At 38.8% G+C, this 23,499-nt stretch overlaps 1 protein-coding gene across 2 annotated transcripts in view; it reads right to left on the bottom strand.

Annotated features, from left to right (window-relative positions):
* Positions 1–28: 28 nt before the first annotated feature.
* The window catches only part of neb (nebulin), a 57,341-nt gene continuing 33,870 nt past the window's right edge, over positions 29–23,499 (bottom strand). The window contains exons 84-131 of one of the 2 annotated variants that reach the window (XM_069722681.1): positions 23,385–23,495; positions 22,668–22,865; positions 22,135–22,239; positions 21,929–22,033; positions 21,732–21,836; positions 21,534–21,641; positions 21,310–21,423; positions 20,956–21,153; positions 20,555–20,659; positions 20,263–20,367; positions 20,024–20,131; positions 19,212–19,319; positions 18,994–19,101; positions 18,764–18,868; positions 18,564–18,668; positions 18,374–18,472; positions 18,149–18,253; positions 17,883–17,987; positions 17,687–17,791; positions 17,331–17,435; positions 16,889–16,993; positions 16,645–16,749; positions 16,430–16,534; positions 16,120–16,224; positions 15,003–15,107; positions 13,557–13,658; positions 13,329–13,436; positions 13,095–13,199; positions 12,872–12,976; positions 12,667–12,771; positions 12,462–12,566; positions 12,225–12,335; positions 12,025–12,135; positions 11,777–11,878; positions 11,256–11,360; positions 10,641–10,730; positions 8,762–8,875; positions 7,996–8,100; positions 7,361–7,465; positions 6,037–6,141; positions 5,146–5,256; positions 4,281–4,391; positions 3,168–3,281; positions 2,979–3,083; positions 2,754–2,858; positions 2,268–2,372; positions 1,720–1,812; positions 29–402 (exon numbers count right to left, since the gene is read on the bottom strand). In XM_069722681.1, the coding sequence (XP_069578782.1) occupies positions 247–402; positions 1,720–1,812; positions 2,268–2,372; positions 2,754–2,858; positions 2,979–3,083; positions 3,168–3,281; positions 4,281–4,391; positions 5,146–5,256; positions 6,037–6,141; positions 7,361–7,465; positions 7,996–8,100; positions 8,762–8,875; positions 10,641–10,730; positions 11,256–11,360; positions 11,777–11,878; positions 12,025–12,135; positions 12,225–12,335; positions 12,462–12,566; positions 12,667–12,771; positions 12,872–12,976; positions 13,095–13,199; positions 13,329–13,436; positions 13,557–13,658; positions 15,003–15,107; positions 16,120–16,224; positions 16,430–16,534; positions 16,645–16,749; positions 16,889–16,993; positions 17,331–17,435; positions 17,687–17,791; positions 17,883–17,987; positions 18,149–18,253; positions 18,374–18,472; positions 18,564–18,668; positions 18,764–18,868; positions 18,994–19,101; positions 19,212–19,319; positions 20,024–20,131; positions 20,263–20,367; positions 20,555–20,659; positions 20,956–21,153; positions 21,310–21,423; positions 21,534–21,641; positions 21,732–21,836; positions 21,929–22,033; positions 22,135–22,239; positions 22,668–22,865; positions 23,385–23,495 (5,310 nt within the window). In that variant the 3' untranslated portion in view covers positions 29–246. The remainder of the gene's footprint in view (positions 403–1,719; positions 1,813–2,267; positions 2,373–2,753; positions 2,859–2,978; positions 3,084–3,167; positions 3,282–4,280; positions 4,392–5,145; positions 5,257–6,036; positions 6,142–7,360; positions 7,466–7,995; positions 8,101–8,761; positions 8,876–10,640; positions 10,731–11,255; positions 11,361–11,776; positions 11,879–12,024; positions 12,136–12,224; positions 12,336–12,461; positions 12,567–12,666; positions 12,772–12,871; positions 12,977–13,094; positions 13,200–13,328; positions 13,437–13,556; positions 13,659–15,002; positions 15,108–16,119; positions 16,225–16,429; positions 16,535–16,644; positions 16,750–16,888; positions 16,994–17,330; positions 17,436–17,686; positions 17,792–17,882; positions 17,988–18,148; positions 18,254–18,373; positions 18,473–18,563; positions 18,669–18,763; positions 18,869–18,993; positions 19,102–19,211; positions 19,320–20,023; positions 20,132–20,262; positions 20,368–20,554; positions 20,660–20,955; positions 21,154–21,309; positions 21,424–21,533; positions 21,642–21,731; positions 21,837–21,928; positions 22,034–22,134; positions 22,240–22,667; positions 22,866–23,384; positions 23,496–23,499) is intronic. The other variant, XM_069722682.1, reaches the window with a different exon arrangement.

Genomic DNA, 23,499 nt, shown 5'->3' with positions numbered 1-23,499 from the left:
GGCAGCACACTCAAAGGTAGATTAGTTTTTAATTTAGGAGGGGAGGAAACTCCAAAATGGAAAAATAAATAAAAATAAAAAATATCCAAGGAAGTTCAGACTAATTAGGGGGAAAAAGGGGGAAGTTATGACAAGAATCATATCTGGTAAAAATGAATGATTCATGGACCGTAGTTAGGATGGAGGAGAGAAAACCAGCACTAAAAACAGGGATGGTAAGGTTTCCTGAATGAGTAGGACATCAGGTCAGAGGGAGATCTGGGGAATGATTATAAGGAGAGAAGGGTCATTGAGGTTCGTTTTCTCTACCAGGCTGATATTCTTCTGGGTTTCTCGGACCCGCTTCACCTCGGGGAGATCTGGTATGGCTGTGCCTTGACCCACAGAATCCTTGTACTGTATCTGCCCGTGGCATAATTACACAGGTACAGAATAAGACAGTGACAAACAAAAGCACAGCATGTACTGTCGACGCAGACATGTCCATCCATTCATAACAACTAGAAAGTAGTTACTCACTGCTTTTCAGTGGCAGGTGGATATGTAGGTACGTAGTAAGTAATGGTGTCAAATATGAAGGCTGCTTTCAAAATGGATGATACTTCATTCATTATTACTAAAGGGTTTAGATTAGATTAATTATGAGTAATCATAAGAGCCCCCAAAGTCCCAATAGATGATGTAAATGTTAACTTGTGTGGAAACAAAGGTTCAATTACATTATATGGCCAAAAGTATGGGGACACCAAAACAATACGCCCAAATATTGTTTCAGCATGTCATTTCACAACAATGGACATTACTGTGTTGTCTCCACTAATTTTTTAATTCAGGGATTTTCTCCCATTCATCCACAAGAGCATTAATAATGTGGACCACTGATGCTGTGTGATGGACTGTGCACATAGACATTGTCATGATCTCTTAACTGAACAAAGAAACACACCATTGTCATAACCTGCTGTAGCATCAAGATTTATCTTACTTAAAAAAAAGAAAAAGCTCCGGTTAATTTGATCCATGATATTGTTGTGATGGAGAAACTAACTTTTTTTTAAGACTTGAACAAGAAAAGTTTGAAAGCTGTGGGAAATATTGAATTGTAATCCAATTTATTTATTTTTTTTTTTTTTTTTTTAGCTACTCCAGTGTTCAATTCCATATTTTTAACTTGAACTTTTTTTAATGAGTTATTTTTACTTTAATCTTTTCCCTTCTCACCCATAAGAAAATATAGCAACGTCATGTAAACATGCTTTACAGGATGATATGTACCATAAAATAAAACTTTCAATAAAAAAATTAAAAAAAAAAAGAGAAAACGCTCCTAAGAAAAAGCACAAAAATGACTGTATGTGGGCAGCGGTATCCACATACTGTTGACCATAGTGTATCATTAAACCAAACTATTATCTTGAAGAAATTTGGTTTGGCAAAAAGGTCCCAACATCTAAATGTTTCCACTGTTAACAAAAATAATTTGGGTTTTTTCAGGGCTCCATAAAATACTGTAATTAGGACAAAAAAAACTTGAATAAAAAGCAAAATAATAAGTATGAAAAACAGGTTTCTGTAAAATTAAATTAAAAAGGGTCATTTCAAAAGATGACATGTTAAGTCAGGTCTGGTTTAATTCTTGGATACTGGATGGGGAGGAAAACATGGAGGGAGGTGTGGTTGAGGAGGAGATGAGGGAGAACAGGGTCACTCTTTGAGTACCGTGCTAATGTTCCGCTGGTTACGTTTAACTCGCTCCATCTCAGGGGTCTCGGGCAAAGCTGTTCCTCCTCCCAAATCCTCTTTGTACTGTATCTTTATATGGACGAGGAATGAAAGCATGAACCAGTGGTTAGCCTGATTTCTACTCATGGATAATGAGGACTAGGTGCTCAATTTAACTTCTTATCTGCACGTGATTCAGTCATATCGCACCTCGTGAGCACACATCAACAAAAACACAGAATCAGACAATATACACAAACATTTAAAGGCACACATTTTGTTCTTGCACAACACATGAACACAGCTTTTAACACACAAGCACTGCACTAACAAGTATAAATGTTACACTATAGAACCAGGTGTCAAGGGTTAGTTGCGTGAATTAAAATCTGCATATTTTTCTGAGTTAAAAAATATCTGAGTGTTCCAAAAAAACGAAGGCTGCATGTCAGAGTTTGTTAAAAATGAGGAAGGAAAGGCTGAATTAAATCAAAGAAAATTGTAAAAAAAAAAAAACGTGTTAGATAACATTTGAAATATTATACCAAGCTGAAATTCTTTGTATTCTCTTTAACACGGAGCATTTCAGGAGTATCCTTTATAGAAGACACTTTGCCCTTTATGTTTTTAAGGTCAGTCTGGTACTGAAGCTACAAGGAGAAAAACAAAAGTGCAGTTAAAATGTTTCACAATAATCAAGACAGAAAGCCAGAAGAGAAAATACTTGGAAAAAAAAAAAAGGTACCTTATTTTTTGCTCTGGATTTGAATGCTAGATATTTTCACTAACATCCCAGAGTAAAACATACACTTCTGATCTGAGCACAAAAACTGACACCAAACACTTAACTGGAGTCAAATCCACCACACAAAGGACAGAACAAAACTATAAAGTGTTGAAGGTACTATTTTACAGCAGACAGAGACATACACAGAACCACCAGACGCTGGAGGAACCTCCGACTTCATCGTTGAGGTCCAATAAGACACTGACCTGGTACGAAACAGCATGATTTGTCCTTTATTACTTACAGTGCTGAAGTTCTTCTGGTTCTCACGGACTCTCTGCATCTCCGGAGTGTCCAGGACGGGGACATAGTGAGACATGGTTTTCTCAGCCTCCTCTCTGTACTTTTTCTGTTTGGACAAAGATATAGTCAGCAGCAATCTAAATGAAAATAGAGACTCTTGAATACTTAAAAATGTGTCCACAGGTAAGAAAACCGGAAGTAGATATGTTTTGATTGAATAACGTACCTTGCTGACCATGTTCCTCATCTGCTGAGCGTGGATGATGTCAGGGGTGTCGATGACACTCGTGTAGCTGGCCCTGTCCATCTCGGCAGTGTGCTTGTACTTAGTCTAAAGAACAAGACACTGTCAGTCAGCGCTCATTCTGATCCTAACGTTACAGAAAACAATAGATCAACCCAGTAAGATCCAGACCTGACTGAGGATGTCAGTGGCGTTCCTGGCTCTCATGAAGTCCGGGGTGTCTGTAGCCAAAGCCAACATTCCCTTGCCCTTGATCTCTTCTTCCAGTGACCTCTTGTACTGTCTCTGTAAACCACACAGTGACAAAGCAGTTACATACAATCACTGTTTTTGTTCACAGTAGATTATTATAAAAATAAAAATAAAACCAAACACCTAAAGGAACAGTGAATACAACAGGTTAGAGATTTTGTTAAGGGAACGGAAATGGTAATTGGACATCAGATTGTGTGAAGGTCAACTGAAAACTGAGAAAAAACAAAAACGATTGTAGTCAGTAGGTCTAGAGTAAAGGCTAATTAGTTATGTTCACCAACCTACAGTACATTTTCTCTTTCTTCAGTTTATTCATTAAAAGAAAATCGATATCTATCTTAAAATCAACCTCAAAAGTACCCGGAGAAAATATCAACTAACTAAATGGAAATGACCGAAATTCATGCCGCTTTGTAAACAGCTTTGACACATTGCTTGTTTTATCAGAAAACGAGAAAATAGAAATGCTTTGAGAATATTTGAGGTTGATCTTTGAACTATTTACCAGGCAATGGGGAAATTGCAGAATAAGGCTAAGTTACTCTGACAGAAAAACCATGAGTTTCCCATGTTTTTCACATGGGACACATCTGGTAACACATTTGACATCTGACACGTTTTTCTCATGTTGATAACATGGAGAAAATATGTGGAAACATTTTGGAAATCTACATGGGCCTCATACATTACACCATGAAAATGTTCCAAATCCACGTTTTCAATGGGCAAAATACACACTTCACATGTGCAGAGTCACGTGTGTATGTGATCACATGTGAAATTGATGTAGTTTTTCTGTAAGCACATACTTATGGCAAGGTTTTATATATATTAGAAAAAGGAAAGTGCCGGAAAATTAGTAAAGTCATAAAGCAGGGACAAGAGGAGGAGTTAAACCCAGCAGTCGCCCTTTTAGTGTGATGGTGAAGCTTAGTTAAAGAGGGGATGGGATTCACCAAGAGCGGGATTGTGGGAAGTCAGTCGGATGAGAGCGTAATGCCACTTCCATCACCTCTCAGTCAGCCCTACCTCACACAGGATTTGAGTGGCATTCCTTGCTCTTAAAAGCTCCGGAGTTTCCTCTAGTGCAGTTAGCCCTTTACCCTTCACCCCCTCCTCTAGATCCTTCCTGTACTCTTTCTACAGGATGGAAAAAGAACAGAGAGACTGCAGAGAAGGGGCACACAGGCAGGCCAGGCCAAGGCATACAGACAGACAATACAGTGGACAAGCTCTGCTGCTTGTCACTTAAGCACAAAGTCACCAAGTCTCAAGTAACTTAAGCATTGATAGAGTGAATGTTTATGTCTATTATAAGTAAAGACAGTGGAGACTTTGGTGACTTTGGCAGGAATTCTTATAAAAGACAACATGAAATACATTTTTTCAGACAGAGCCTTTAAAACAACATCAAATGGATAAGAAGTAAACTATTCAAGAAAGTCAGCATTTTACCTGAAAAATATATTGCATCACTCATGATGACATGCATGCATGCAGGCTGTTGTTACATAAAGTCTTCTACAGCACTGACTGATAGTGAAATGAAGGTGTCGATGAACACACGAATAAATACAGAGAAATCCTACAACATCCAGTGACTACTTTTCTGCAAGACACGCAATGGATGGAAGGTGGATTAATGTTGCATTGTTATCAGTCGAGGTCTGTGGAGTGAATCATGCAAAAGAGCTAAAACTATACTTCTGATGATCCTACAAAAGGCTTAGAGAGAAGAAAACACTTGAGTGATCAATTAAAAGTGGTGAAAAGAGGAATGTGGTTGTGATGTCATCTTAGTATGATTATAAAGCATGGCTGAAGTAAAAACAAAAATTTTATAAAAAAAAAAAAAAGAGGGGAGATTGTCAGGGATAAATTGTCCTTTAGTTACCTCACTGGCTATTTTGGTGGCGTGTCTGACATGAATCATGGCTGGGGTGACCTCCAAGCCTGAGAGGTTCTTTCCCCTCATGGACTCCTCAAAGTCCTTCCTATAGTCTTTCTATTGGCCGCAAAGATAAGACAAGCAGACAGACAGCGCTCAGACAACCACATGCAAGCAGTGCTGGTTCACAATGCAGTTACCTCGTTCTCCTTTACTCCATTCTGCTTATAATGACACTCATTTCTGTATGTGCAGTCTTTAAATGTGGGTATTTGAGTGCAGTTATGGAGTGTGCACTCCAACACAATATTGTTTTTTGTTTTTTTATAATAAATGCATCAATAGATTGTAAATAACTGCAGTAAACAGGCTCATAGCAGAGACTGTGACAAACATATACTTTACCGTTGTCATCCCTGCATCATGAGAGGACCATTCAGCTGTCACAGCTTTAGCGAACAATACACAGGCTGCTGGGTGAGTTTAATTTCAACACATTTTACACTGCCTGCTACTAGTTTTCATACCAAGACCAGTTACTTAAAAGCAGAAAGTGTGAAGAAATAATAGCAAATAATTTGCTATGAATTAATTGACAAAACATAAAAGTAACAAATCAACAAATCAAAAGATATAAACAGCATATAGGCTGAGATGCTTTAAACTAGCTTTACAGGCACTGTAACATGTTGTTCCAAACTTCAGAGACATTCTGTGAGTGTAAACAACAGCCTGACATCCAACGAGCTTATCAATATACAACAAGAGGCGATACGATACGATACAGGTTAATCTATGGAACAAGGAGGCACCTCAGAGTCTGGTGAGGTGAAGACAGGCCTGTGAAGGAAAGTGTGTTGTGTCTGTAACCACTGAATTCACAGACTGGGTATTTACCTGGCTCTGCATGTGCTGGGCCTCCTTGGCAGTCACGTATGTGGGTGTCTCAAAGTCCAGCATGGGTTTTCCCTTCTCCTTCTCATACTTCTCCTTGTACTTCACCTGGAAAGGCCCACACAAGTGTCATGTTTTCAACTGAGAGAGTGAGCTATATTATGCAGGCACATCATGTTCTGGTTTCTATTCATTTCTGTGCACGAGTTGTGTGATCTACCACAGAAAAAAATGTAAGCCGGCACAGTTGTACTACTGTGTGTGTGATGATAATGCAGCTAGCTTTGAAACGTTTGCACTGCCTGGTCAATGTGATGGACTACACAGCAGGCATGTTTCGTGGATTTAAAAATGATTAAAGACGTATGGCTGTCTCGAAGGAAGGAAAAACACATGACAAAATCTAAAACACTCGACCATAAAATGCTAAATGCTCAACGGCAAGCTTTCAAAATCCAGTACAGAACTTTAAAGAATGAATAAATTCATATATCTTTAAAAAAAAAAAAAATCTTTCTAACTTTATCATCTTCAAACATTTAGAAATGAATTATAATTCTAGCAGTTTAATTGTTATTTAGTCAGTCAAAAACTAAATCAAGAAAGACTATGCTCTGTTGCATATGTTACAATTTCATGTATTGTTAATGAGCTAAAAGCATATTTATTACCCACTGGTAAGTTATGTTTTTCCCAAACTTAAATTACAAAATTCTAACTTTTATTTTGCCCCACTAACATGGGTGGACATATTCATGCATGTCAAACAATGCTTCAAGGGTTGACTCACTCAATGTTACTGCCTATCTTCACCAATCAAAAGGCTTTCTAACTAATAGGATGCTATGCTAACATTACCTCAATATCACCACACACATTACTCATACAACCAATTAAGATACTATATTATACAAAACCCCAACAGCAAGCTGAGTGTGTGGTATCTCTCTGGGGTTTTTAAAGTGGGCACCTCCCTTCACTGGTGTTAAATAAGGCTGTTGTTACATCTACAAATTTACCTATAAGATGTACAAGTTCATGATTTTTTTGTCTATATTTGAATACAATTAAAAAAAACAACTATGGGTGATAGAGAGATTCTGAAAACATATTTGGAGTCAGCGTGCAAGAGGAAACAGGTATTTTCTTCTTCTTTTTTTTAACGGGCAAAATCTCTGAGCCAGTGTTATCAACAAGTGCAGCAGCATCCTTCTCGAAGGAAGGAAATAAAGGATCTGAGACATCGAGTACAAATCTGTTGAAACCCACAAGAGTGTCGTTGGGTGGGTGCAGTGTCTGTTGCCCCCCCGGTGTCTGTACCACTTACGTTGCTCTGAAGTTCAGATGCCTCCTTGAGGTGAAGCTGTTCTGGTGTGTCAGCAATCATGTGGTAGTGACCCTTACTCTCCTCAAATTTCTTCTTGTAGCAGTACTATGGGGAATTTCCAGTAAAGTAAGGCAGCTCAGTACAGCAAAATGAGAAGAAGAGTGTCCGTCTGGAGTTCACTTTCATCATTCATAGAACAAAAAAGTCTAATATTTTATGATAGAAATAAAAATAGGAAGTTTAAAATCTAAAGGAGTTGTTAAATATTATGGGATAAAACATCTAACCGGGTTAAGTGATTATTAATAAAAGACTGGTTTTAAGAGAAAAACAGTAGAGCAGTAGAGGTTATAGAGGGTGATAGTATGGGAAGGTCAAAGGTCAAGAGGTGAGAGGGGTAAGGATCACTACCAGATGAGGTGTCACAGAGTAATGGATGTTTGGATGATGTAGTTTAGTGGATGAATCCATGAGATGACCAGTGGTCGACCATATTGTTTGTTACTGTTGGGCTGATGGAAACACTGAGTTCAGACACAGTTCAGTAAACCACAGACGGTGCACTGAAGGTGAACTGAGCCCCAGTGGCTTCCTGGGTGGGAGTATGAGAGGGTTAAAGGTGGATGGCGGCTTACGTTGCTGGACAGTTTGCTGGTGCTCAGGTTGTGCTGCATGGACAGAGACTCGGCCATGTCAGTCACAGGTTTGTGAATCTTCTTCAAGTCACCCTTGTACTTCACCTGAGGGTTGACATAATAGATGCCATTGTGGTTATAATCTTACATAAATTACAGCAGGTGATCCTTGAATTTGAAATGGTGAATTCCTCATATAATCATAGATTTGTAAAAAAAAAAAAAAAAAGTCTTGAGTCTTGCTACTATAAGAGTTTAATTAATTTCATTTTTAAAGGGTTTATTATGTATGAGAAACTTTTATTCAGTTTTTTAAATTTTATTTTCATAAATAGACAAACAGTGACCCATATGCTACAGATAGAAATGATACAAAACTAAATAAATATGGAAAAAATAAATAACGAAGCCAAATGATTCAGAATTTATGTTTTTGATTTAAATTCAAATTTAGCAGTTTGTGGGGAATCTCAGCTAAAAATGTATGCGAACCAGTGAGACAAAGCTGCTGGACTTCTTAGATACTTTACGCTGAATAGTAAGATTAGCCTTGGCTAGCTTACTTTTTTTTTCTTACTGTTAACAGTCAAAATACCTGCAAATGAATTAAAATTGCACCTATAACTTTGTTCTCACTGTGGTGCAGCAGTAAAAAGTCCCCAAACAGGCCACTATATCCTATCCATAAGAAAGGTTGACAGAATGAGGCTTTCTTGTTACATTAAAAGTAATGGTGTGTGATGATGTCAGTTGTATGAACACCTACCTCGCTTGCCAGATCATTGGCATCCTTCAAAGTCTGGTAAATCTTACTATTCTTCAGGTCATATTGCGGTCTCTTTCCTTTCACCTCCTTATCAAACTTCTCTTTGTACTTCACCTATTTGTGTGAGAGATATGTAAAAGTTAGTGTGAGCAGTTACTCGGGAGACCAACACCAGCCGAAGATTTACAGACTGTCACAGTGGAAACAACTAAAGGACAACATCATGGTTTTTGGTAGCGTATACACAGAGGTTAGTTACTCGGACTCCTTACAGGTAGACATGCTGTGTACCATATGTTAAGTATCAAAATGCAACTTAAGTTTCTATCTTTTTGATATACAAGAAAAAAAATAACTGTGGTCAAATTGTGTATCTTTAAAACATTAATGTTGTTTACATGAATTCATTTATTTCTCACTTTTATTCAGCAGTCGTACTGCTCATTAGTCCAAGATGGCAAGAAAGTCTCAAAGGGCGCATTAACACCTGCAGTTTGATTCCAGAGTTGAAAAGGAAATATTTTACTGCTGTGTTTCATTCCCTGTTTTTAAACCTTCTCAGAATCAACAATATTTATGTGACAGTGTTGTTGTATTGTCATATTGTCCGAGTTATTCAATCATGTCACATATCCCATAACTCTGTGGTTGGTCTGCATTATTCTCTCAACGCATCCAAATGCTCTAGAGTCTGATTAGAGGTTGTTCTGTTGCTGTTTGCCCGACAGGATTCACAGTTATTCTAACAATCACTTTAATACGACAGGCTCTTTAAAAATTAGACAAAACTGTCCAGGTGTGGAGACGCCTTGACGCCCTGTTCAGACCTACTGTGCTTAGATTCATTTGAGAAGGATTCCAGTTCATTGTTGACATTAAAATGCATCCCATTCAATCAATTTCACTTATCTGCTAGCATTTGATTTGATCTGTTTCGGATTGTTCCTAACCTGTGAAGTGGAAATATTGTTTCTGGACCTGAGATGCAACTCAGTAATACTTACAAATTGTTAAAGTTAACACCACACAGTATGGTAGCTTGCAGTGTTGAATACTTCCCTCTTCTTTTCAGAACGTATTTTTGCTGCTCAAAGCTATCCACTTTTGATCTGATCAAACAAGATGCATTTGAGTGTAAACAAATACAGCATTCTGCGATAAACAAACACACACATGGACTTCCTATTTCATAATTATAGATGAAAGAGTGTGATAGTGGTCATATTTCAGGGAAGAGGTTTGTTTTCTTTCAGTCCACAGATCAACCAGCTTCAGGGAGAAGGTGAGACTTACTTACTTAAACAGTGTATTAGAAAAATCTAACACAAAAAACATGTGTATATCTAGTAATAAGAAAGTATTAATCTTCACTGTTACCACATGTGTAGGGCTTACACTGCCTTCTAGTGTTCACATCAGATAACTACTGGATATACACATGTTTTCAAGAAGAATTCAGGTGCAACAGTTTGTTCTTTTACAGAGAAATCTACTATTTCAACACTCAGAGACAGACACACTGACTGAGAGACCCAGGGGAAATTATGAGCATATAAATAAACATACAATATTAGCAGTAATGCACTTGAATAAAGCAATTGAAGTGCAGCTTGTCACAAAAGCAGAGGCTGCACACAATGCTAAACTGCACAAAAAAGTGTGAAGCCAAATAGAAATCATAACTTTGTAAGATTTGATCATGTGAATCGGCATTTTTATAAATGTTCTACATGGATTGTATTAAAGGCTTAGTGAACCTGGTAGTCAAATCAGGATTCACTACTCAGTCAGTTTATGGGTTTACAGGACAGGAACATAAAGACAGAGGAGACAGACATGTAGCAGCAGCCCTTCAGTTTCAGGGCGTGAACCTCCTTACATCACTAGTCACTGCACTCATTTTCTTAATGTGGCGCATCTGGGGGGTATCATAGGAAGCTGCTCCATGGAGGGAGGTCTTGGCCTCCACCTACGAAGCGCAGTGAGATGGAGGGATGAGAACACACAGACTAGGGCTTTATGGAAGTAGAGTAGAGAAAGGAAAGAGATTCGGAAGCAGGAGTAAAGTACAGAAGGATGGAGGAGGAGAACAGGTTTAAGGATGGAGGTGGGACATGGACAATGACATGTACTTAATGGAGTCAGTGACAGATTAAGACATGGATTATAATGCAGGATGGCAGATGAAGCGCTATGGAAGAGCTGCTAGTTGTTTCATTAGGCCAACAGGATGGCTGCATAGCGTCAAACACAGCAATACTCGTCTTCAATATTAGCTTCTGGAAGCTGATCTCACAATCAAATCCGGGCAGCGGATCTTTGGTGGTGTAATGTCGCTGCCTCTGATGGATTCCAGCAATCTTATAAGTAAATGAATGAATAAATAAACAAAGGAAATGTCTTCTAGTTGCGGGTAATTGGAAGGAACCAGTGGGAAAGCAACCGGACTGGCTCAGGGCTTCATGAGACAGATGGTTAATTTGCTTCGGGGTACCTGGCTGGTCAGCTTGGACACCTCGGTTGCCAAGGCGATGTCTGGGCGGTGGGCCAGAGAACCTCCACGGCTGGCCTCTTCACGGGCCTTTTCACGGTAGCCAACCTGATGACCGTCCAAAGACCAAACAACAATCAGTGGACCATAACAGACTACAGTGACGGGCATGTGGTCCTGGCTGTCTATTTGTTGTTTATTTCTAGTTCTAGGCAATTATTGTTGTATTGTAATTTTTCAGTCAAATTGTTTAATATACAACAATTTTTCAATAATTATATTTACTTAATGGTTGTACTGGGGATTTTGGAGGACTATGACAATGCATCATATTTGCACCTCATTTCCTCTTAGCGGTTCAGTAAAAGGCCTAATAATTTGAAATGAGCAGTTGAGACTTGGAAATTATTTATATGCAAATATCTGTTTCATGGTGAGTCTAGAGCTATGTGACCTGTAGGAGGGAAAATCAGAGGCAAAAACGTTACCTAATTTTTAACCTACAAATACTTTTACGCATTTACCTCACTGATTAGTTTGGCAGCCTGGGTAGCCTTCCTGATGTCGGGACGGTCGACTATAGGGGTGTAGTGCAAGTTGGCTTTGGCATCTTTCTTGTAGGCAACCTGTGGAGTTGGACAGAAGCGCAGAGAGAATATTATGTACCAAATCCTGACTGTCGCCCCAAGAGGTGAATTAGAGAAGCTGTGAAACTTGCTTGTGAATTAGATTATTAAAAGCTGAGTTTAGCACAGCTGTGGGAATGACTCACGTTGCTCTGATTCTTGGCCACATCCATGGCATGCTGAACATCAGGTGGCACGATCATGTTGTTATACACTGACTTGCCCTTTTCCTTCTCAAACTTGGCTTTGTACAATTTCTGTAACGAGAGAGCAGAACATCAGGGCCAGCTGCACAGAAATACTCCAGGATGATGCTCATTTTGTAAAACATATGAGATAGTTGTACCCCGCTGACAAGCTTGTTGATCTCCTTGCTGTGGGCGGTGTCACGAGTCTCAGACAGGGTGGTGAATGAACCAGACTGCATTCCCTTCTTACTGGCCTGCTTGTATTTGCTCTAAGGGAGAATATAGAGAACACACAAATTGTTTCAGACATAACAACACCTGTTTCGGTCTTATTTTTACTTTACCTGACAAAGATTTCTCAAAGGTGTACACATTTTCTACAGAAGGGCTCTTACCTCTGAAGTCATAGTTCGCACAGCCTTGGCATGGAGAATCTGAGGGGTGTCCACAACAGGCACGTACTGGCCTTTCGACTTTTCATACTTCTGTTTGTACTTCACCTGTATGAAAAATAATTAATAAAATATTAGTTTACAAGAAGTTAAACATTAATAATTTTATTTAATCACAGCGTAGTTAAAAAAAAGAGGGAAAACTTACATAACTGGCCATTTCAGAATTGTTCTTGTACATGAGTGTGTACTTGTCGTTAGCCACAGGAATCACACAGCCCTTCATCATCTCTTTGTCATACTTGTACTCAACCTGAGGAGGAAATAATGGGAGACAAATCAGAGCAACGTTGTTGCATGTCGCTAAAACTAAAACCTCAAATCACACATTTAAAGGAGAAGCTCCAACTCACATCACTCTGCTGCAGGGTGTTCTTTGCAGCATTGAGAAAGTCAGGTCTGTCTGTGGTCCAGATCCACTTGTTTTTGGTTGCTTCATACTTCTTTTTGTAGTCAAGCTAAAAACAAAAATAAAATAAAAATAATTTATCATTAATATTTACTGGTAAGTTCAGTTCTGTTTGAGTGAATCGGTAATACGAATAAATTCCTGATACTGTCACTAAAAACGCTCACATTGCTGATGTTCTTGTAGGCCTCCTTGGCAGCACGAATCTCATGAGCCTCAGGGTCCATGTTGATCTGGGCCTTGCTCTTCTCATATACCTCTCTGTACTTCAGCTGCAAGATACATAAAAAAACAACAACACACAATCAAACACAAACATGTTTTATATTTTCAGACTTCCTGTCAGGAAGTCAGAAAAAGAAAACAGCATTAAAAGCACAGCCCGTCTGAGTGGGACTTACATTGCTGGTGAGCTCCCTGACTTTCTTCATGTGCTGCTGGTGTGGAGTGTCAAAAGGCAAGGTGTATCCCTTCGCCTTGGTCTTGTTGTACTCCATCTTGTAGATGATCTAAGGACAAATCATCACACAGTCAGAAGAAATTCAAAACAAATCAACATATCAAGGAGGAATTTTTTACCTTAAAAAAAACTCAAAATAAAACTTAGTGAGACATGAAATAAAACTTACATCGCCGATCTTCTTGCTGCGTTTGTGGGCCTCATACTCGGGTGTCTCCAGAACAGAGGTGAACTTGTCCTTGGCACGTTCATACTGCTCCCTGTACTTCCACTGATGGAGGAGGATGACGTGTAAATACAAAAAAGTTAGTATCACATATAATGAAATTGCTACAGTAATCGTTTTATTTTTTATGTGTATTCGTACAACTTGTCTTTTTTTTTTCCTATATATGCAACTAAAGTAAAGACAAAAACTATCCAAGAGAAGAGGTGACACATTGAATCGCTCTTCGCATAATGTTACTAAATTATTAAGACGTTTAATAAAGCAATAGACAAAGTGTCATTTTAGCATCAAATGATGTCATCTCCAGAGTCAATTCAGATGATGACATCACGACTTTAAGAAAAAAATACTACTATTATTACATAATAAAGTTTTTTAAATCAAGTGATTTAAAAAATGTCTTTCACCTTAACTTTATTATTTTTATTTATATTATATTTATATTATATTTATTTATTTATATTTTTATTATTTTTACTGTTTTTGGTTGTGTTTTTTCTTGGATAGTTTTTTTTTTTAAAGCATCAGAACACAGTCAGAAACAATTAACTAGCATGTAGTGTGTAAGCTGTGTGTGTAGTGTGTAACCTGTGTGTGTAGTGTGTAACCTGTGTGTGTAGTGTGTAACCTGTCACTACCTACAGCATGTCTACAGAGTGAAATGGTGCCATGCAGAGGGTGGTGAAAACATGCTTCAAGAAACACACAAACATAGATGGAGTTATCTTCCAGGTGAAAATGAAGACATGGACACGTGTTACGACTGTTCGGTCATGGAGGTCTGCAGTGCTCACGTGGTTCAAGGTGACCAGCAGTTCATCTGTATGTACAGACTGAATGTACAGATCACTTAATCTGAGGCGGATATACTGTAATGTACAATGTGGCTTTAATAAAAAAGAAGTTTACAAAAGTGAAGACATTGAAAGTAAAGTATTTCTAAAATGGTTAATTCTAAAAACTAAATCTATCTGAAAACAAAACTTTATAGGAATTAAAACGGTTTAGAAACTGTATGACAGGTGACTAATGTAGAGACAAATGATGCCTGCGGCTTTTGGTTCTTGCAATATGCTGCATTACTGACCCTTGATATGTAGATATGCAGTTGGACAACTTCTGCACTGCATTCTGTGAAAAGTTAAAGTTTCAGTAATCATGAAGTGAACAAGTTATGGAGAGATTAGAGCATGGAAAAAAATTAGGTGGAATGTGTAGAAGTTTTAAGTGGACTGAATGGATGTAAAGAGTTTCTACAGGATGAGCATTTGATGTGATGAGACCATGATGAAACAGCAGGGAGGAACAAAGTAACCTGATGACTTCTATCTGTGTATTATCTGCCTGTTTGTGGACAGGAGAGTTCACTGCTCTCTGGCTGTTTACCTTACTGCCCGTAATGGACTGGTAAAGGGCCGTGAGGATGTCAGGGCGGAGCAGCTCATTGCAACCATTCTTTAGTAGATCCTTTGCTTTGGATTTATACATGGCCTGTCCACACACAACGACAACAAACACACACACACAGCATGCCAGAGTTGAGGACATGAGTGAAAAACACAACAGTATCACTGGGAGGACTGGAGGAGAACTCCGGAGATCCGAGTGAGTTGTTTGTCCTCATCTGTACTCTCAGAGCGACAGAAATCATCTTCACTGCTGCTAAGTTTGAATAATATTAGCATCTGCTTAGCGGCTTGTTTGGACATATTTATAATTTAAAAAGTGGATATTAACTAAAAGTAAAACGTGATTAAACTGTCTCTCTGATTGAACAGATAAAGGAGAGTTTGCTCAATCAAAGCAGCATTTCAGCTGTTTGAGTGGCGCTCTTTACAACAACCTGTGAGGGATGAAAAGAAAGAAAGAGAGAGAAAGGGCAGAGACTGATAGGAGAAGAAGAGATATTTTTAGGAGTCAGAAGAACTGTCTTAGCCATGCGACAACCACCAGCAGGTCTGTCGGCAACCTCATGCACCAGAGTCAGAGGTCTGGAGGACCGGACCGGAGGTGGCGGTGGAGGCAGGAGGCTGGCCGTACGACACAACCAGGACGGTTACCTGGCTCATCTTGTTGTTCTCTCTGGCCAGTTGGTATCTAGGATCTTCAGTAGTTATGGTGAACTTATTCCTGCTCTTCACGTAATTAGCTGTGTAAGCCCTCTGCTCAACAATGTCAGAAGGTAGTTAGAAACAAATGGCCAGAAAAACAATGCGGCTGTCATGTGTTGAAACTTTTTAGGGAATAAAAGGAGGTTAAAAACAGAACAATCGACATGTTTCAAACATTTCACAGTTGCACGTAAAAAGAAATGGTCATAAACATTATAATCAATAATCAAATAATACCAAGTCACATTATTTTACCTCCAAGCTGAGAGTCCAATAGAGATGCACAAAGACATAGAAATGTGGTTATGGATTTTATGGTCTATTTTACAAATGGTATTCAACAAACTAAATGAATCAATTACTGCACTGAGTTAAAGAATGAAGGGACTCACGTCATTGATGAGGATGGAGGCGTTCTTGGCGGCCTGGAAGAACGGCGTGTCGGAAGTATACTTGAAGTTTCCTCTGTTCTTCTCAGAGGAGGCTTTGTACAGTCTCTGTTAGCAAAACAAAATAATATTATTAGGAAAATGCAGAAAATATATCACACCTTCAAAGACTAACTATAGATGCATTATTACTTGTAATATTAATATCAGCCATCATAAGACTTTTATTTCATATGAAAAAAACAACTAATATTTTGTACAATATTTTATCAATTATTGATGATGATGATTATGAATTTAATTGATCCTTCACCTCACTGTACAGCGTCTTGTTCTTCTCAGCCTGCACCAGCTCAGGTGTGTCCCACACGAAGCAGCCGATACCCTTCAGCCAATCCAGGTCCTCCTTGTACTTGACCTATAATAAGACATTAAAAGGGATTTAATTTGAATAGTGTGTCAGTGATGCTATACTGCATGTCCTTCTATCTATTGTAAATATTTTGACATTTTGTATCATTTACTAACATTGCTGATGTTATCATTGGCAATTTTGCTGTAGAAGAACTCAGGCCGGTCAGGGATGGACTTCCATGTACCCAGAGAGTTGATGTACTTCTCTCTGTATTTGACCTGAGGTAGAAAGATGGAGAGAGAAACTGTGAGAGAGAGGAAAGAGCTCAACTGAAAATGATCTTAAAATGGAATGTCTAAACATAAAAGCGTAAAGACATTCATAACAAATAAGGAACCAGCTGATTGAATTGCTGACCTCACTGATGTCATCAGTGACTCTGCGGTGGCAGATGATGTCCAGAGCATCCTTGACTGTGTGGTAATGGCCCTTGGCAAGCTCAAAGGTTTCTTTGTAACGCAGCTGAAGACAAGAAGGAAGAAATATGTTAGATGTTAATCAAACCCAAATGTATACGATATAGGGGTATTTATAGCATCTTATTTCTATCCGTCATAATTTTTGAAAGGCAATAGCCACACATTTTTTCACTGATTTGTACAGGTAGTATCTAGTGGTATGGTAAAAAGTTATAATCAAACAAACAAAAACCATATTTAAACTGTAAGAGGTGAAGAAATGTCATCATTACCTTCCTGAAATTCTTACTAGTTAATATCGAAATTTTACTCAAAATACTTTAACGTTATGATATTTCTTCAAAGTAAACCAAAGGTGTAATTTCAATGAGCAAACTCACATCACTGGACTGGAGGTAAGCTTTCTTGGCACGGACCAGGGAAGGTGTATCAGCAATGGCAGTGTACCTGTGCTTCATCTTCTCATACTGCTCTTTGTATTTGTTCTAAGGGAAGAAATTATTTATGAAACACATCAGCAATTTGTTTCAGAAGAGAGTTTTGACAACTGACTTAACTGAGAACATTTACAATGACTTTTATTCTGTAGGAGAAACCATGATACATAATGTCATTTGATAAAACCACAAATTATTATTGTACTTTAAATTCTACTGAGGTGAGAGGTAACGAAGGAAGCACTGAACTAAATACTAAGGAAAAACATAAAGGAGAGATGAGGAAGGGGAAGACTTACCTCACTCTGGACCACTTTCATTTTTCTAGCGTGGCCCATATTTGGAGTTTCCATTTCTGGAGTGTAATGAGCTCTCTCCTTCGATGCCAGATCTGTGTACTTGTACTAAAGAGTAAAGGACAAAATAACGATTAGATTATCAGAAAATATACATATTTACAGTACATCCAATGAGAAAGGTTGTATTTAGGCCTGCCTTGTTGGTCAGCTGCTGGGCCCACTTTACTCTCTGAATGTCCACACTGTCCAAGGTGGTGGTGACCTTAGCCATCTCCTCCTTACTCTGGGCTTTGTAGATCAGCTGAAAAGAGAGAAGCAGATAAAGTCAAAAACTCGACCAAACCTGATGTAATATTCATTATCTGAAAAACCAAAGAAGCTACTGGACGCTATTCCAGTGAAGTCGTTTGATCATGTGAAGTCTATTATAATGTGATATCGTGTGTTTGGGAAACAACTCACGTTGCTCATGTGTGTCTTCAGCTCAGTCACACGTGTGTACTCCGGTGTGTCCAGGACCACGGAGAAGGTATTGAGGTTCTTCTTCGCCTCCACTGGATAGTTTGTCTATAAGAGTGAACAACAGGTCGTACAAATGATGGCAGTGACACAGGTACAAGCTGAGTATGCATTGAAGACGAAGAATAGAAATATAAAGGCATATTCCATCTAAAAAGGAAAACATACCCTGAAATTCCTGATGTTGCGGACGTGAATCATCTCCGGGGTGTCGTACAAGAAGCAGCCGATGCCTCTCATCCACAGCAGATCCTCTTTGTATTTCAGCTAAAAATACAAAAGGATTTGAAACAACATTTCTGTAAAAAAGTTTATTTTGTAAAGATTTGTGTCAGAATGATTTGTTTTTTAGCCGTACCTCGCTGGTGATCTCATTGACGTGGTAGCAGTGCATGAGCCCAGGCGTTACGGCCATAGAGATCAGCTGGCCCTTGGTGTTGTTGTATTTTTCTCTGTAGCAAAGCTAGAATGAGAAGAGAACAAAAAGGTGGCATGAATATGAAATATTTAACTCCATAAAACAACGTGAATAGGAGCATGAATGACATAAACACATACCTCACTGAGGTGCTCCTGGTTCATCTTGACTTGTTTGATATCAGGAGTGTGGTAGGTTGTGTGGATCTTGTCCTTTTGCTTCTGGTACTCCTCACGATACAGACGCTGGGGAAGCAAACAGCCCATATATGAGAATAATCTGTCCAATAAAAGTATCTCAAGTTTATAACGTAAATCTCCATCAACACTAATGAATCTGGTTAAACAATACCGGCAGTGTGTTATCTTACGTCATTGGTGAGCTTGTTCGCATTCCTTGCGAGAACAAAGTTGACCCCCTGTGGGTGAAGAGTGTAGTTCTTCGCCTTCATCATCTCATAGGCCTCCTTGTATTTGTACTATCAAAATAAGAGCAAATGTTTGTGATTCAGTAACATCAAAACGCGATTAGCAATATTACTTAAATAAAAATGAGATACTTGAATTTTTAAGACTGGGAAAGACTCACGTTGCTGGTGACGACGGTGTTCATCTTCGCCTGCTTGATGAGCGGGGTGTCGTGGGGCAGGGAGTAACCAGTGGGCATGAAGTTCTTGTTGGCCTCCTTGTAGGAGTTCTGAGAGATGCCAACAGACAGGGTGAGATGGGGTGTTTTTCAGCTTGAGAAACATGCCGTAACACTGTATATACACCAATAAATATGTGGGAATACACCTACTGAATGAGCAAAGTCAAAACTCTGACAGTATACTCTTAAAAGTAAACCAAACAGCTTTTTTTTAAATTTATTTTGTTGATATTTGTCTGCTTTTTTAGCCAATTTGAAAATAAATGTATCTCCTGTGCACTTGTAGTGTTGCAGTTCTTTTTTACTGCTACTGGATAGGTGGAGATGACTAAGAGAGGGCTGTCAAAAAATTAGAAACAAGGGAATAGTAGGAGTACAGATTATGAATCATCGTATCAAAATTAAAGACTTATTCATTAACTATATATTTTTTTAATAGTTAAAAAAGTAAGATCTAAATCTAAAATAACCCCCCATTTGATAACAGCCACATAGTGCACTAAGTGTGAAATTAATGCAATATAATGCGCGGCCCACTACAACAATTCTCATATCAGAATTGAAAATTTAGTCTAACATCTTCCAAGTGTGTCACAGATCTCAAAATACTTCCCACTATATCATAAACAGTAGTGTCTATATGTGTCGGGTGCTCCTTCCCTCCAGAATATGTGATAATATTACAGTATTAATACTTTACATGTGAGATGGTAATGGTTATGGCTTAATGATATTAAGAAGTATTCTCTTACATCACTCTGGATGTAGTTGGCCAGACGTGCTCTTTCTGTCTCAATGGTAACAGCAGGAGCGGTGTTCGTGCCCTTGATGTTGGCGTTGTAATCGAAGCGGTAGTGCAGCTGGAAAAAGAACAAATAAATTAGATGTATGGTCTGGATTTTATACTTTGTAATGTATATGGCAGTTAAGATAATTAAGTAAATGGAGAAAAACCATGATGACATATTAAAAACAAAATACAGTCACTTACATCGCTCAGGTTCACAGCGTTCTGCTTGGCCGTCTCGTACACTGGAGTATCCGTCACCACAGAATACTCCTTAAAGGCCTCCACACCTTTGGCTCTGTACTTGTGCTGGAATAACAACATGACAATCAGCGTCGTTATGATTAAATAATTATGTAGTGTGAGAAGTCTGTTGAGGATAAACAGGAAGAGAATGGAGGATAATAAAAGCTATATGCCAAAGAGGAATATGAAGAAAAAAAAGATCCAAAATAATGGTTTTATATAAGTAATGGAAAATATTGGATGGACTGACCTCGCTCTGAAGTTGACCAGCATTCTTGACACGGAGGATCTCCGGTGTGTCCCAGGCGTAGCAGCCGATGCCCTTCAGCCAGTTCAGATCATCCTTGTAGAAGATCTGGGGGAGGAGATACACAAGTGAGGTTATTTTCGACGTGATGTGTTTATATAGCAAACGGTTGAAACCTGACATTTTTATGATTCAAAAACCATTTTGCCCAGTCCTTGTGATATCTTTGAATTTTAATATATATATATATTTTTTTTTATAATAAAGACAAATAAAGCGCAAGTTATGTTAAAATATGAAAATATTTTTCACTGTACATGAATGTGTCAGTACCCTTGTATCTGTATCTATGTGTAACTATGCAGAAACAAGCACAGAATAGAAAGCTGAGGAGAGATACTCACGTCACTGAGCTGTTCATTGACTTTGCGTGCTTGGACGTACATCTGCATGTCGGGCAGGCACATCCACTGATGCAGAAACTTGCGGTAGTGGATCCCGCTGACGGTGGACTGGGTATTGCGGGCAGACAGGATCTCCAGCATGTCTGCAGGGATGTGGTTCTTGGCCTTGGTCTTCTCATAATTCTCCTTGTACAGACGCTGTGCAGACGGACAACAGATGGCTCGTTCATTTCTCGCACCGTGTATGCGCAATAAATTAACACAGCTGGATGAGTGTTTGTTAAAACTGAGCTTGTCTTACAGAGCAGCCCCTGTATCTGCCGACATGTGGAAGATAAAACAAATTTAACTTACATCAAGGACCAGCTTTCCAGCCTTGACGCAGCGAGCAGTGGCAGGATCGTCCTCGAGTGACTTGGGTAGACTGTAGAGGGATTTGAACTTCTCATAATCCTCCTTGTACTTCACCTAAGGGGGCAAAATGATTCATATTATCAATATTCAAACTCAGATGTGAAGAAAAGCCCAAAATTGTAATAATAAGGAATTAAATCTATTGGCCTCTGAGTTGAACTTACATTGCTGAGAATAATCTTTTGCGTTTTGGCGTGTTTCAGGGCGTGGGAGTCGTGAGGAATGTGGTAGCTCTTTGCCTTGACTTTGTCCCAGGCAGCAGTGTAGTTTTTCTGTCGAGAACACGTTATTGCACGTTAACATGACGTTTACAAATCAGATATCTTAAATCTAGAAATGAAGATATATTCATCCTCACTTACGTTGCTGAAGAAGTATTTGAAGTTGTGGCATTTGGCATAATCGTAGGTGTCCAGAACAGTGGTGTACAAGTGCTTCTCCTTATGATATGCCTCCCTGTAGTTGAGCTGTGAATGACAAAATTGAATTAATACACTCACGAAGGTTTTTTTTAAACTCAAAAACTATAAATACTCTTTTAAAAATGCAGCTCACTCACATCACTGGCCCAGGTGTGACCCAGGACAGCAGTCATATAAGCTGGGGTGTCTGTCACAATGGAGTAATTGTTGAACTCTTTCTTGGCCTGGTCTCTGTATTTCAGCTATATGGGAGTATAGTAAACAGGTAAATTATCACAGATCATTTCTGAATAAACCACACAGTATGAATAATGTTTCACAAGTCGTCCATGCTGATACTCACTTCACTTTGCAGCTCGTAGGACTTCTTGGCACGAAGGATCTCTGGTGTGTCCCAGGCGTAGCAGCCGATACCCTTCATCCAGCTCAAGTCTTCCTTGTAGAAGACCTGTTGAATGATAACAGGAAACAGCCCACAATTATATGTTCAATAATGGAGAGGGTATTTCGATTTTTGTATAACGTCTTGCTCTGAGAGATTCATGTAATATTGTTTGGAATGTATATTTTAATGACTACTGACAGTGATAATCTTTTGTCTTTGGATAGAGCTGCTTATCACACACACTGTAGGGGCCCAAAAAAAAGTCTCACATTGAGAAGGACTCTAAGATTTGCATATGAAAATAACTCTTAAATAAGAGACCCTTTATACAATATAAATCAACCACATATGACATATACAAATACTGAGTATACTGCCTGTGTGTCTAATTTCAAAGCAGTTGATGTGAGTTTGTTTAATCGTTTGTCACAGGATTTTGCACAACAATCAATTACAAGCAGGGAGCATATGTGCACAGAAGAAATACCGACATCACTGAGAATCTCGTTGGTCTTGCGAGCACGAATGACGTCCTCCTGATCAGGGTGGCAGGTCCACTGGTGCAGGTAGGTGCGGTAGAGGACGTCGCTCAGCATGTCCTGGCACCGCTTGGCCACCTTGTTAGCGATGATGTCGGATGGGAGGTGGGTCTTGGTCTTGTTTTGATGATAGTCCTTCTGGTAGAGCCTCTGTAAAGATGCACATATCATAGAAAGTTATTGATTTGACAACGAGAAACAGATCAACCTGAAATTAAGCTGATGTGAAGTTGAACAAACTGAATCATAATCTCTGGTATAAAAGCAATTTGAAAGCTTAAAAATACAACGTAAAGACAACTAGCAAGCCACATGTCTTCTATCCTTGATTAAAGTGAAAAAGAGAATGAATTATGAATTTGTTAATTAACACAATTTCCCCTCCTCTGTATTTCCATATACAGTCCCTTATGTTTGCTATGCAGCTAAGACAGAAGATGATCTTCTGACTAGAAAATGATCATTCTCTTCAATCCATCTATTTACAAATGTAACTTTTTTTTATTATTATTATTGACAAGAATTCTCTACATCTTGTGTTGCTAGTGTTATCTGTTTAATGTAACTTTTCGAAAATCGGGCTTGCCTTTTTTGTGCCTTGCAAAAGTATAAAGATGCCTTCACAGTTTATGCATGAAATAGATGGACAAACTATAATCGATATCTTACCAGCCCCTTGTTCTTCTCCTGATCTACCAAGCGCATCACTTCAGGGAAGTCCACCAGAGTTCCAGCCATGTAGTGACCCTTGGCTTTCTCATGGGCATTCTTGTACTTGGCCTAA

The sequence above is a fragment of the Brachyistius frenatus genome, unplaced genomic scaffold, assembly GCF_029030835.1.
Source record: "Brachyistius frenatus isolate BFR_SWC_R1_liver_20210118 unplaced genomic scaffold, ASM2903083v1 Contig_300, whole genome shotgun sequence".
Classification (NCBI taxonomy): domain Eukaryota; kingdom Metazoa; phylum Chordata; class Actinopteri; family Embiotocidae; genus Brachyistius; species Brachyistius frenatus.
Note: the sequence above shows the minus strand (reverse complement) of the source record. Positions and strands in the feature narration are given on the sequence as shown.